General features: G+C 32.7%; 1 protein-coding gene across 4 annotated transcripts in view; it reads left to right on the top strand.

Annotated features, from left to right (window-relative positions):
- Positions 1-15364, top strand: part of AKAP11 (A-kinase anchoring protein 11) — a 71220-nt gene that overhangs the window by 40308 nt on the left and 15548 nt on the right. For all 4 annotated transcript variants that reach the window (XM_031958427.1, XM_031958429.1, XM_031958426.1 and 1 more), the window contains 5 exons: positions 870-986; positions 2560-2607; positions 3278-3412; positions 6543-6810; positions 7540-12202. In XM_031958427.1, coding sequence (XP_031814287.1) covers positions 870-986; positions 2560-2607; positions 3278-3412; positions 6543-6810; positions 7540-12202 — 5231 coding nt within the window. The remainder of the gene's footprint in view (positions 1-869; positions 987-2559; positions 2608-3277; positions 3413-6542; positions 6811-7539; positions 12203-15364) is intronic.

The following is a 15364-nucleotide window of genomic DNA, read 5'->3' as shown; positions in this document are numbered from 1 at the left end:
TGCACATCCCTTTTCTTTTGTTTTCAATGTTCTCCTCTTTTACACTTCTCCATCCTTATCGAGATTTTTTTAAATGGTGACTCAGCGTTTTTCTCCATGAAGCCTTCTGTTACTACTTTGTTAAGAAGTTGAGAGTCATAGAATGATAGACTCGTGTGCAATCTTAGTGATCATCTAGTCTTATCCATTTATATTAGTGATAAGAAAATTGAAACTTGAAATGTGAAATCTTATCCAGAGCCAGTTAATGGCAGAATAGATAGCAGGATCCTTAGTTGAAAACTTCTAATAACTAGTTTCTTTGAACACATGTAATTCGTAGTTTATATCATTTTTGTTATAATATACAGCAAACTCTTTCAGAACAAAGCCTATTTCTTTTTCTTTTTTTCTTTTTTGAATCTTCCATGCCAACAGAGTGCAGGACAATTATTAAGTGCTTTAAAAACTCTGCCCTTAGAGTCAGCAAGACCTGAGTTCAAATCCTCCTCCAAGCACTTTCTAGTGGCATGATCCTGGACAAATTACTTAAATGCTCTTAGATTCAGTTTCCTTATTTATATGGTAAGAATAGCATTTACTTCTAAGGGCTGTTGTGAGGATCAAATGAAAGTTTATGAAGACTTAAAGCACTGTATATGCTTCTTGTTGTTATGTTACTGCATACTATATGGATACATACATCTCTTAACATAGATTATTAGCTTCTTGAGAGCAAAAAATCTTTTTTTTCCCCTTTATTTCCCTGAGTTAATTAGAGCACCTGTATTTGATGTTCAATAAGTGTTTAGTAAAGGAATGTCTAAAATCAGAATGCTTTCATGGATTAATTAATTTGTTTTGTAATAAAATATATGGTTTTCTTTCAGAGTTTCATTGAAGGTGTACTTCAGTCCATAAAGTCTTTGTTACAGAGCCAAAAGGAATTATGCGTTGTTTCAGCAGAGGAATATATAAAGCCAGAAGAACAGACCAATATGGTTGAGGTTTGGCATTACTACTTTCTAAACATCTAATTAGTTAGACACAAGAAAGGACTGAATATTTTCATTTTTTTAAAGTTAACACTGTTGAATCTAGCATTAAATATTTGAATGTTTTCAAGAACACAGAAGACTAAATTAGGTCTTTGCTTTCTGTAAGAAGTCAATACAGTCAATTCTGTAAGAAGTCAATAAGAAGTAGAATTTTTTGTGTATCACTGAGGATAGTGCTATTTTATAATATTGTCACGCTATTGAAAATATGTTTAAGGGCAAATAATTATTCTATTCCAATATGTCTCTTCAAGTCTTTTCAATTTTAAATCTTATATAAAAACCTGAATTTTTTGCTAATATAGTAATTGATAGAGATTGGGAGTGGAATCTAGTTGGTTGATTTTATCAATGCAAGGAGCTCTTAGTATGGAAACACCTTCCACTGATACACATTGGCACACTCTCTGATTTAGAATTGTAGAGGATTTCTTGGAATACTAAGGGACTAATTTGCACCCAGCTCTGATTGACTGTCCATCTAGTAGTCTGTGGTGTCTCTCAGTAACTGAAATAACATAAGTAATTTTCCCTTGAAGTAATTTTCAAGAGTTTTTTCACTAAATGTCTCTTATATAAAGTGAGCAGATTGTTGTAAAACAAAACAAAATCCGGTGCATACTCTTCCTATAGCCAAAATGAAGAAGAGACTATTAAACTAAGTTATTGATGTTGGAAGAGCCAGCTTAGGAATTTTAAGTGGAATGAAAAAGAAGATTAATGTGGTTATTGTATGGAGGACCAATCAAAAGAGGCAACCAGATTGTAAAATCCCTTTGGAAAGTGGCAATTCATAAATATAGGACTAAGGTTTAGTTGTAACATAATTTGGGGGAGATAGAAATAGGGAAAAAGAGGAGGAAATAAATCTTTTAGTTTACTCATCATTATGTTGAATGGAATACTATTTAGTACAGCTTGGTAACCCTATCTTTAATATTCATAAAATACTGGTCATCAGATTCTTCTGTTTTATATTCAAGACTGTCATATAAGACAGGGCTTCCTAACTTTTTTCCATTTTTCACCTGAGAAATTTTTATGCAACTCTGGCTATAGAAAATAGGTATACAAATCAAACATTTACTGATACAAACAAACAAATGGTAAAATTATATGTATACCAAAAAATTGTATGTTTAGAATTTATTTTAAGACAATTTTTTGGTATACATATAATTTTACCCTTTTTTAAAGATGAAGACAAATTTACATATCAGTGAGATGTATATGTTTATTTTTACATAAAGAATTAAAATCTGGTGGAATGTTTGATATTTTTTACTATTGCCACCTTTTTTTGTGACCTGTACATTCAGTTTCCTGACCCCATATGGGATTTCATTCTACAGTTTAAGAAGTTTTAGTATAAAACATTCAGAATTATATTGGAAAAATCATCTTATGGTAAGCAATTAAAATTTTTCTTCTTAATGGACTTCTGCTTTTATGCTCTCTCTATCCACTTCTTCTGATATGACAGTTGGGGAAATTTCAGCTTAGCAGAATTTTTTTTTTCCAGGTTACCTTTCTAGATTTCAATGAAGAAACAGACGCTGGTCACATGCAGGTAAAATAAAATTTGGAGTATGCAAAGGAACTTTCATAAATCATTTCAATAAGCCTTTTGATACTATGAAAAATTTTTCCTATATTATAGTATGCTATTATCTGTGATTCTTAAAATTGATTTTTAAAAAAAGTTCTGAGAGTGTTTTGGAAGTTCATTTGAGTTTTCCTCTCATGGAAAAAGTAATAATTATAGCAGTTGAAGTAATAATCATTAAAGTAATCTGAATTATTCACAGACAGCAAGTTGGCTTTCCTTCTTCACTGCAAATATACACTGTTGGAAGATAAAAAAATTAAGGCTTTAATTTTAAAATTAAGATTACAGTTAAGGGATTATTTTTTAAAAAGTATACTTATTGAATGTCATTTAAGTTGTAGCAAAACACTTTAGTATGTTTTTGTTATGTTTATTCTTTTGAAATTGCAACTCAGATTACTGAATTTGGACTTTCTTTTATGTCAGTTACTCATAAGCAATTTTACATGTTGACAACCATTAACTTAAATCTATAAATACTAGGTGGCCTAGATAAAAATGTTAAGTTTTTTTTTTATTCTTTGAAAATTGGTTTTCCATAGATTCTGTTAACCAAATAGTTTTTTATTTTCAAATTTACAGACCAAATTAAGATTATCTCATACCTTTTTTTCTTTGTTGCTAAAATTAGGATTTAGCTACAGTTTCTCTGGAACTTCCGGATCTTCTGAATTCTATCCACTTCTGCAATCTAAATGAAAATGAAATTATTTTTCTGAAGGATATAAATAAGTCATTTCAAACAAATGCTGACCCTCAAAAACAGGTAAAGTTTTAAAAAATTATTCATTTTCACAAACATTTAGCTCTTCCTTTCCTTCCCCTCTGCTCATGCTGAACAATAAAAAGGAAAAGAAAACTTTTATAACAAATATATGTTAGCCATGGCAAAAAAAATGTATATCACATTATGCATTTCATGAACTCTTTGGCAGTAGATGGGTATTGTGTTTAATTTTTAGTCCTCTGATGTGCCATTGGTTTTTATTATTGTATCAGTCAGTTCTAAAATTTTTCAGATTTTTTTGTTATATTATTGTTTTTATATAAATCGTTCTCCTGGTTTTGCATACTTTATTCTGTGTCAGTTTAAAAAAGGTCTTTCATATTTCCACTAAAACTGTTCATTTTGTCTTAAGCACACTAATATTCCAACAATGTATATAAATTTCTTTAGCTATTCCTCAATAGTTGGGAATCCCCTTAGTTTCCTCTGGAGCTATTATAGAAAAAAAAAAAATTCTTGTTATAAATATTTTTGCACATAAAGGACCTTTTACTCCTTATTTGATCTTTTTTGTTTGTCAGCCTAATAGTGGTCTTCATGGGTGAAAGGGTATATATAGTTTAGTGACTGTGGGGCATAGTGCAAAGTTGCTTTTCACAATGGTTAGACCAGTTCACAATCCACCATCAGTACATTAATGCAGCTGTTTTTCTGAGGCCCTTCCAACATTTGTCATTGTCCTCTTTTTATCTTTGTCAGTGTGATTTAACTTGTATTGATAGGATTATTAGTGAATGGGAGTATAGCCTTTAATTTTTCCTTTAATAACTGTAGATTCATATCCTTTCGCCATATTTATCTAGCAGGAATGGTTTTTTCTCTTACTCATTTTGAATTAGTTCTAGATATGTCTTTGATTTGAGACCTTCATCAGAGAAACTTGCTGCAAAAATTTTTCTAGGTATCTTTTTCCCTTCTGATTTTAACAGCATTAGTTTCATTTCTGTAAAAACCTTTTTAAATTTTACATTATCAAAATTGTCTGTGTTAAAGCATTTCAATAAATTTTTCTGACTTTAATTTTTCACATCAGAATTTATATTTCTGGCCAATACTATTAGTGAAACTTTGACATCGATTTTTCAGTATTTTTTTCTTTAAGATATTCTTTGTTGCTGTTTTCTTGTTTCAATTATGTCTGACTATTTGTGACTCCTTCTGGAATTTTCTTGACAAAGATACTGGAGAAGTTTGCCATTCCCTTCCCCAGTCTATTTTTAAAGATGTCAGGAAACTGAAACAGATAGGATTAAGTAACTTACCCAGGGTCACCCACCTGCCCACTTAATGTATGAGACTGGAATTGAACTTGGGTCTTCCTGACTCTAGATCAGATGCCTGGAGTTTTCTTAAGAAAATATTACTTATCAAGAATTGAAGTTAAATTTGGACCATAGAGAATAAATTGGTTTATATTAATTTAAATTTAAGTAATGAGAAATATGACTTTTATTGCTTTGTATTCATTCATCATGCTCTTGAATTAATTGCTTACTTTCTTCAAATACCTGATTATATAGAATATAGGCACTTAACACATCACAATATGTCCTACATTTGCTATTTTTGTTATTTGTTCTAGAATATATGTTTAATTTCATCTTCCAGCTAAAAGAAGTCATGCAAAGCAGGTGACTAGGAATGTGTAATTTTAACATAGTATTTTATTTCTAAAAAAAAAAAAAAAAACCCAAAACAGGGGCATTTAAAAAAATGAGACAACCAGATCTATAGAACTTAGGCAATAATTATTTGTTAATCAAGTATATGATCTCTGTGGTGTACATCAAAATGAATAATTTTATGTCTTGGAATTTTAGATATTCATGAAGAGTTTTTTTCAAAGATTTCTTAAAAATTATGCATGAAGAATATGAACTTGCATTTTTATTTGATATCTTAAAGTTGAGATTACAGTTCTGATCTCTTATTTCCTTATTTAGACTCTTTATTCTTAATTAATCTATAATGCAGTGTGTGAGTATATCTTCTTTTAATGAGGATAATAATAGCAGCTGTCTTCCAGTGTTGTTTTAAGGATCAAATGAGATAATTTTTGTAATGTGCCTTGCAAATTTTAAAATTCTATGTACATGCAAGCTATTTATTTTTATAAGATTTGACATTTAGTATCTTTTAAGTCTCAAAAAAAACTTTCTTCTTTGCTTTTTTATCACACCACAGTTTTTTTGTTTTTATCCTTTCTTTTTACCACTCTTTGTTTCTTCCTTTTTATTGAAATTCTCTAATCTTTCAGTGAAATTGACTTCCTTAACTTAAACTTGTATTTTTATGGATCAAATTCAGATGTGTATCTCTGATCTTAGCTTTTTTTTTTTTTTTAAGCTCTAAATCTACCTCTCAATTACTTACAGGATTTGAAACCCAATACATATTAAACTGAAGCAGTTTCAAAAATCTGTTCTTAGGAGTTCAGTCTTTCTGTTAATGACACCATTGTGTTTAGAGTTTAGGACCTTGGAGTCAAAAAGGCATGAAACTGAATCCTTTCTCACCTTTCTGCTGCTGTATAGATGAGGCTACTCATTCTAACTGCAAAGTCTGCTTATATGTATAACACCATGCTAGATGATGAAGAAAAACACAGGATACCATTTCTGTCTTTGATCAGCTGGGGAAACAATCCATAAAACTCAATAAAAAATTCAGTCATGGTATTAGAGATAAATTATAGTTTAATATAGCAACATGATAATTATTTTTAAACAGTAAATAATTTCTATTGAATGGTACAAGTGATAATGGTCAAGGAAAAATCTCTCTGAGATGATTTTGAGACTGAAAGAGGAGAGGTTTTTAATTGAGTGTGAGGGATTAGCAGCATTTTATATAGATGATCAGAATAGAGAGGAAACATAAAGATATAAAAGAAAAAGAAGAGAAATGAAGGTAAGTTCTCAAAAAAAAAGGGGGAGTAAACAGAAATGTTGTAAATTAACAGACAGGAATAGACTATTGTCTACTAATAGTAGACTATGCTACTATTTGGGCAGCATCTTTCCCCTTTTAAGATGTATTATTTCTAGATTTTCATTTACAGACAAATGTTGGAAAATAATATTTTTAATCTCCTATTATCTTCTCCAAGAATCATTTTTCTAGCGTGCTTTGTGTAATGAGAGTATCTCCAGCAACATCCCCAAGACTCAGAGTTGATTTTGTATTTAATCTACTAAGCAAATATGCGACAGGCATCCGCTATACTTTGGAAACATACTTACGTCAGAAACGTCACCTGGAGAAATGTCATGGAGATGATGATGACACTAATCAGTCGGTGTCTTCTATTGAGGATGATTTTGTCACTGCATTTGAACAGTTAGATGAAGATGAACCTTCCAAGATGCATAGTGATGGTAAGTTTTCTGTTGTGTTTTCTTGAGCTAGATGATAGCATTATAGGGATAATAAACATAAAAATTTTTTTTTCTCTGATTAACATATTGATATTTCCTGACTCTTGAGAAAAGTATTTTCCTAAATTTGCAACTCCTTAGTGGAGCTCATAATTTGTGATGTCACAAGTTTTAAAATTTTAATTTTGTTGTAAAATCCATGTAGTCTATGGTTTATCAACAAATGTATAACAACCAGCTTTCTGGGGAGGAGGAATGAATGCATAAAACATTTAAATTTTCTTTATCACTTAAATCTGAACAGTCAGCAAAACAATCAAACCCTAATTTGTAGCATTTGCTGATTTTTGAGGTGTAAATATTCACATGAGAAACTTAACAATCACCTTTCTTGAGCTGATATGAGCTGTCTCCACTACATCCCTGATTTTGCTCATCAAATGGAAAACCAGTAGTCTTCCAACTTAGGAATTGTAGAATATTGAACAGAGATATCATATGACTTAAGGTGAAAACTTTGGTTTAACAGTGTATAAGTTACAGAAGACTTTGTAACTTATACACACACACTCCCTTCTCCCCTCCCTCCCTTTGCTCCTCCCCCCCTTCCTTCCATCCTTTCTCCTTTCATCATATACACACACACACACACACACACATACATTTTGTTGCAGGTAGTATAAGAAAAATTAATTTTTTTGTTGAAGAATACTTTTATTTTTGCTTTAGGAATAAGCTTTGCTACATTGCAGAGCCAATGTGATGCTGCTTCACAGACTATCCCTGCTCACTGCTTAGAAGCCAGTGATTCAGAGTTCCTGATTACCTCTATGAGACAGAAGTCAGTGGCCAAGTCTTCTTCATCTTCCCTAATTAATGTTTTGGGATTTAAGGAGCAACCTTCCAATGTGAAAAATTCAGTCACAACTTCTATTTCTGAACCTTGGACTCAAAGGAGTTTGTATAAGTCATGTCATCCTTCAGATATAAATGTTACATTACAAAAAACGCTATTTTCATCTTCTCCAGCTGATTCATCTGAATCAGAATGTTCAAGCCCAAGCCCTGTTATTTTCTTAGATGAAGAAGGGTATCAAAAAAGCTTAAAAGCAAAACTTGAGTTGCCAAAGATTCCTGTAGGGAAAGATGGTATAGAAGACTCAGATTCTGAAATAGGTGAATTTTTTGACAGTTTTGATCAGTTTGATGAGCTAGAACAAGCTTCAGATGCTTCTTGTCAACTGAAATGGGAACCTGTTGTAGGAAATCCATCCAAAAAAAGAGTTCACAAACATGGGAAGTCTTGTTCCATTACCACTACCATGAATCCTCAGAAATTCAAGTTTGATCGTCCCACTCTCCCAGCTAATGTAAGAAAACCAACTCCTCGTAAACCAGAATCTCCCTACAGTAATTTGTATGATGTCCCAGACTCCCCTCGTCCAGTGAAGACATCAGGAGAGGACAGTGGTCTGTTTAGTCCCATTCGATCTTCAGCTTTCAGTCCTCTGGGGAGCTGTTCTACTACCGAGTGCTACTGCCACATTGATGTCAATGGAGAAAAGTTTAATGAAAATCATGATAATATTTATTATCATGCTTACTCTGATTATGCAAACAATGTATCATGTGAAATACTTGGCTCGGTTTTTCATTCTCAGTTTGTCCCCAAATACACTGAAAATCTATCTTGCATTGATAGTATTGTATCCACTCTAGATCTTAAACCCAGGGAACTTGATTGGAAAGTAAGATCAAAATACAAATCTTTAATGATTAAGCAGAATATTCAGAAATTTGCTGCTGACCTTGTGGAAAAAAGTTTTGGCTATGCTTTTAAAGACTTACAGAAGGGAGTCTCTTCATGTACCAATGCTCTTTGTAGCTTAGCAATGAAATTGACATCTTCAGTCTTTGACATGGCGTTTAATGAAATTGGAAGGCGGAGAGCATTTTCGCTGAAGGAGCGTGCCATCAGTGGTTTGGCCAGCTTTCTGGTTGGTGATGCTCTAACCAGTGCTTTACGAGATTTACATTTTGTCAAAAAGCAGATATTTACTAACACTGCTGCCAGGTTTGCTGCAGACCTTGCTGAAGAACTTATTTTTGAAGGTCTTATGGAAGTATGCCAGTTTTCCCATCCATCAACACCCACAGGGACACACAACAGTCCTTTTGATTATGAAGACAAAGTAGTAAGGTCATATGCAAAGGATTTGTCTGAATCTGTCATACAGGAAGCATTCATTGAATTATCACAAGTTGATGTGACTTTTACCACAAAAGCAGCAATTAGTGTCTCTATGGATAACATCAAGTGTGTCAGTGCAGAAAGTGTGTTGCAGTCAACACAAACCTCGGCTTCTTTTCCTACTTGTCATGATCAAATGCTGAGAGCATTGAATCCAGTACAAGACTACACAAAAGAATACACAGTACAACAGGCTTTGTTTTGTACTTCTGGTATTGTAACTTCTATACCAGTGCCCTTGGCAGGAAGTGCTCTTGGCAGATATTACACTTCATCTAATACATATCAGCTAAGTTCTCATCTGCCATCAGATAATAGTCATAAGATGAATAATGATTCTACCCAAACATCCTTTATGACAAAAAATAAAGAAGAGGAAGTAGCTTGTCTTAGAAATATTTATCTGTCTTCAAAACATAATGCAAGTAATGAAAATAACCATGAGTTTTCATATAATCAGAATGATCTTAAATTAACAAATAGCATTGGAATTAATGATTGTTCAGAATTAGCTTGTGATCTATCAGCTATCAATAGTTTCTCTGGAACAATGGTAGATATGATAGTAACTGAAACTTATGAAGCAATTGCCACCTCTAAAGTTACCAAAGGAGTTGGAGAATTGTCAGATTATTTAAAGAAAGGTAAAGCAGAAGAAAAAATCCTTTTAACACATGATGGAACATCTCTACAGCATGGTGAAAGTAGCTCTAAAAACTATTTTGCTGATCATCTATCTAAATATATTATAAAATACTCCATAGATGAAAGCACATTGGTAGCATCAAACAACAAGAATTTGGCACATAGTACTGGTATGCCAACATGTGTAAACAGCTTTAGAAAAGATGTACCTAGTTTAGTAAAGAAACATGAAACAACAGAGAAACAATTTTTGCCTGCTGTTAAAGAGGAGTCACAGTTGACCCTGAATGAGGTTACCAACTTTCAAGATGGTCCATATCAGTCTACTCAGGATATGCCCTTATTAGTAAAGGATTATGTTCCAGAATATAAGGAATCCGTGGCTCCCAAGATTTCTTCAGCTACAATACCACCTTGTCCAGATATAACATTCCAAGGACAGAATACAGAGGAACTCACTGAGGCAATGGATTCTTCAATAAAGTCTTTTGACAAATCATTGAAAAAACATGACCTAAGTAAAACTGTGCTTGGTTCTCTACCTTTTGGACAAGAAATCTGGTTTTCTCCTGCTCACACTTTCTCTCCTACAGTGCTTTCTGGTGAAGACATTTCGCAGGTGGAAGATAAACAAAAAATCAGAGATGGGAATATAATACCTCATACCCCTCCACCAACTCCTCTAGTACCACTCCAGATTAGTTCAGAGCAGAACCTAAGGAAATTAACTAAAAAACTCAAAGGAGAATTAGCAAAAGAATTTGCACCTGCTACGCCACCTTCTACACCTCGAAATCCATCTCTTAATGGTTTATCTGAAAATGAGCAAAATACCATAGAAAAAGAAGAGTTTATGTTGAAACTCATGAGGTCTCTTTCAGAAGAAGTTGAAAGCAGTGAAGATGAAGAATATCCAGAAATGCATATGAAATCAGAGTGTTCAGAAAAAACAGCCCAATATGCAAATAATTTAGCAACACATATAATTTCTTTGGCAACTGACATGGCTGCTTCCTATTTACATGATAAAAGCTTCCAAGAACCTAGTATAAAATCTCATTTAAATGTTCAGTCTCAAACATCTGGATATGCTGCACTTGTAAATAAAGATGAGACTTTACAGTGTTTACAGGACTATGCAGGTGATGTGGCTGGGAATGTCATCAGAGAAGCTAAGAAAATGGTAAAATCAAAACATTGTAAACTACTGAGGCTAAAGAAGAATAACTGTCATGTAGATAGTCTTTGTCTCAAAAGAGATGAGAGAGACTGTTACTCAAAAGAGAAGTGGAATATACAGACTGAACAGTGGCCAAGAGAAGTTGACCCACTTAACCATTCTTTATTTCAGAATTCCTTCATGTCAGGTCTGACATCCAAGTATCCCAGCTGTGAAAGTGTGACAGATGAATATGCTGGTCACATTATCCAAGTTCTGAAAAGGGAAGGTGCTAATAGTGAGTTAATAATGGATCAGTATGCTAGTCGACTTGCTTATAGATCTATTAAATCGGGATTGCAACAGGCAGCTAGGAAAATTCAGCTTAAATATAATAGAAAAATATTCCCTGTACGAAGCTCACAGATGAACAGTAAGAATGAACTATTAAAATTCTTGAATAAAGATAAGCATCAAATAGATAAAAAAGGACAAGGCAAAAGAAACATAGATCATCTTTGTGAAAACCAAGCTGATGAAAGGGCTAAACTTACACAGAGAATCGATTGTCCAGAGTTGTTAAAATTTTCAGAATCTCTTGCTTACAGCATAACACGAGATGTCACAAGAAAGTTAAAAATGTCCACAGTTGGCTTGCCAAAATCTTTAACAGATTCTTGCCTTTATAAAAAATCTGCATGTGAGGAAGATATGGGAACTTATGTTGAATCAGCTTTTCCTAAATCTCTTCAACTTTCTTCTCCAAAACAAAAACTTTACCACAGCACAAGCAGCTTAAATGAATATGGATATGGAGACAGCATTATTCAAGCTATAGAGCAATATGCCAGAAAAATAGTTGATGACACTTTAGAAATAAGTTTGGAATCTGCAGTTCTTCAAGTTTCTAAAAACAGAAAATCAGCTGATAGATTTACTTATGCTGAAAAGTTGTCACCATTTTCTGGTACAGCTTGTAGGTATTGTAACTTGAAAGAACACCATAATTTCATGGGAAAATCATCACAGTACTTTTTTGGACAGGAGTCCTCTGCTAGAAATCAGCCAGTACCTAATTCAAAACGTGTACCTGGCTGTCAGAAGTCCAGACTTTTTCACCTTGATGTTCCCAAAATCCATATTGATCTTGAACAGAAGGTGGTGCTGGCTGAAAAGATAGTTGCCGCAGCTATTGAAAAAGCAGAAAGAGAAATAAGTAATACCAGTCTGACAGCTGATAGTGGAATTGGAAAAGATGGTGTGAGCTTTGCTGACAGCCTTACCACAGAAATAATGACTTCAGCTATGATGAACATTGGTCACAATGTTAACATCAGGTAAATTTTGTGTATATATAATATTTATCTTAAATATAATATATATACATATACACATATATACCCATATACATACATATGCATTTTTTTAAATCAAATGAAAACTTTGTTTCCTCTGTTCAAGTATTGGACACTTAAAAAAAAACATTAAACATTAAGTGCCTACTATGTGCAGAGCATAGTACTAATACTAATGAGTCATGGGCACTATCTACTTTGCCATCTGAGGATTCTGCCCTCCCCTTAGAGGAGTGCATTGAGGAGAATGGAATTTGATCTCCAAAACTTGGGAACCAAACTGGAGATGCTTTTAAGTTTTCTTCATTTTCAGAAATAGCACTTAGAGTCTTTCTTCTTCAGATGAGAGTATTAGATTAGATGACTCCCAAGAAAGATCTCTTCATGCTAGGCCCTAGGAGATAAGAGATTTTTGCTTCATAAAAGATGGGGGTGGGGGGGAGAGTGTCTAATAATTAGAACTGTCTGAAAAGTGGAGTGGATTGCTTTGGGAAGATGAGTTCTTGCTCAATATAATTAGTTCTTGAAGCAGAACCTGGGTCAGTCTTTTTTGGGAATGTTGTAGAAGGGGATGCCTGTTCTGGTTTGTATCAGCTTGGACTACATAGTGTCTCAGGTCTCTTCCAACTCCAATTTTCCATAATTTTGTTAGATAAAAAGATTGAGTTAAGATGCTCTCTCTGACATCTTAGAACTTTACAATTCAGCAGTACTTTTTTTTTTCCTGCTTTCTATTTAACAGTTTCAGTTCAATTCAGGAAATCTTTTTTAAAAGTAATGTATAAGGCACTGTGTCCAGTTCTGAGGATATGAAGGTGAAAAATATCACTGACTTTGCCTTCAAGGAAATTGCACTTTATTGGAGTCTTAGTTGACATACATAGAAAAAGTATAAGATATATATGATACATACATACATATATGTGCATTTACAGTATAACAATTTGAGTCAAAAGAGAGATCAAACTTAGTTTTCTAAGAAGATTTAAGGAACAATTATGTGTTCTGAGGCAGTTTTAAGTAATAGATACTGTTTTACTGCTTGAAATAATAGCAATAACATTTCTAAGGCCACATATAGTAGAAAACAGAAGATTTTTATCAAAAGATTTTTTTTTATTAAGAGATTTTTTTATCAAAATAGACTAGACTATTGTAATAGTTTCATTATCTGGTCTCTTTGCCACCGGTCCTTTTTCTGTTACATCCTTCACACAATCACTCCTATTCAAAAAACTTTGGAAGCATCCTATTTATAAAATAAAATAGAAAATTTTCTTCTTGACCTTAAAAGTATGCTGGTAATTCCCTACTGATTTAACCTTATTTGATATTACTTCCCTTTACTTAATATATATTCTAGTCACATCAGACTGCTAAGTGTTTCCTGACCTTCATGCTTTCCCTCACCCTCATTAGAGATAGATAGCATGTCAAGATTCCTTATTGCCTAGAATACATTCCCTTTTTGTCTTTGCCTGAGAAAATCAGTTTCATTTTCTGGGATCTATTTTGCTGCTATTTTGCCACAAATCCATCCCTGATCCCTTAGCTGAAAATTATTTTCCATGTTTTCTTAGAGTACTCTCTGGAGCTCTTCTTTGATCCTATCATATTTTATGTAATACATATTTATCATTTGTATACATGCCATACCTACTAATATATTCTAAGGTCCTTGAGGGCAGGAACTGTGACAGTTTTCATTTTGGGGCTCCTACAACCAGCACATAGTAAGTACTGAATAAGTGTTTCTTGACTTACTTTTAATTCCTTTCTAATGGAAAAATTTCTTTAAAAATCAGAACTGAAGAAACACTTGACAAATGTAAGCTTTTGTGGTATGCTTGTGTTTCAGTTTATAGTTTTGTATTCATTGTAAATTGTTTCAGTTTTATGGACAAGTTATTATGTCTTGGCTTTCACATTTTTAGAATAATTGTTTACAAATCCTCCCTAGCAATGGAAAAAAAAAAGCAAAAGAAAAGGGAAGCTGATTGTAAGGGCTTACAAGTATAAGCATAATTTTTGCAAAATAAATTTTGGTTGATATCTTTTGTTTTTATAGTTAGTACATTTTGAATTGATTTCTTCCTTCAAAGAGTAGTCCTTTAAAATAGTATTAAAAATAAATTATCAAAATTAACCAATATTTTTAAAAAATTGGCACTATATATAGTGTTCTTTACCCATAGTCCTCTGTCTTTATCCCATGCCTGTACATTAGCAGGGGCTTTTATGGGTTCTGTTTTTTTGGGGAAAAGAAAGTAGCTTCCTGTTCTAATTTTAAAAAATAACAAGTAGTTTTATTGCACAGTTTATAGCAACTGGGCTTTTTACTTGTTCTTCCCTCTCTTGATCTGACAGATTAATTTTAATTTTTTGAGAGAAACTCTGATTTATGTAAATATTCAGGAACATTGTTACAAAATTATGAATGTTCAGTTTAGTGTTGGCAAGGTAATTTAGAGGGAGAAAATTTAAATCATATTTTAAAATATCAGTTATATAATGATTATTGTTAATAATAACTTATTCAAATAGTTCTATAAGGTTTACAGAGAGCTTTACAAATATTATCTCATTTTATCCTCACAGCAATCCAGGGAAGAAGTCAGTGCTATTGTTATAACATCTCTTATTTTATAGATGAGGAAACTGAAATTATGTGAATTGCCCCAGAATCACATAGCTAATAATTTTCTTCAATCAAATTTGAATTCATGTTTTCCTGAATCTAGGTCAACACAATCCACTATACTGCCTAACTCCCTCATTATTGATTCTACTTTGAAACCGCCAATCCTCTGTGCATTTTAGCTAAAATGTCAGCACAATGTAAGATATTTATGAGAAATGTATAAAAAACAAAACACAAAAGTTGTATTCTGCTCTTGTACAAAATAATTAATACATTAACACAAAAGAAACCAGAAAGAGAGCAGAACCAGAAAAAAATTTGAGAAGGGAGATTAAATGAGCAAAAGGATGAAAGGACTTTCATGTACAAATAGATTTTAAAAAAATATATACATGATCCTTTCGTTTAGAAAAGACAGATGCTAGTAAGGAAATATGAAAAAATGCCATGAAATCAGAGGAACTATTATGTGAAAATGGACTTCATTATCAAATTTTGGAATC

Source organism: Sarcophilus harrisii, chromosome 3, assembly GCF_902635505.1.
Source record: "Sarcophilus harrisii chromosome 3, mSarHar1.11, whole genome shotgun sequence".
Lineage (NCBI taxonomy): Eukaryota > Metazoa > Chordata > Mammalia > Dasyuromorphia > Dasyuridae > Sarcophilus > Sarcophilus harrisii.
The sequence above is the reverse complement of the archived record's forward strand: the minus strand, read 5'-3'. Positions and strand labels throughout refer to the sequence as shown.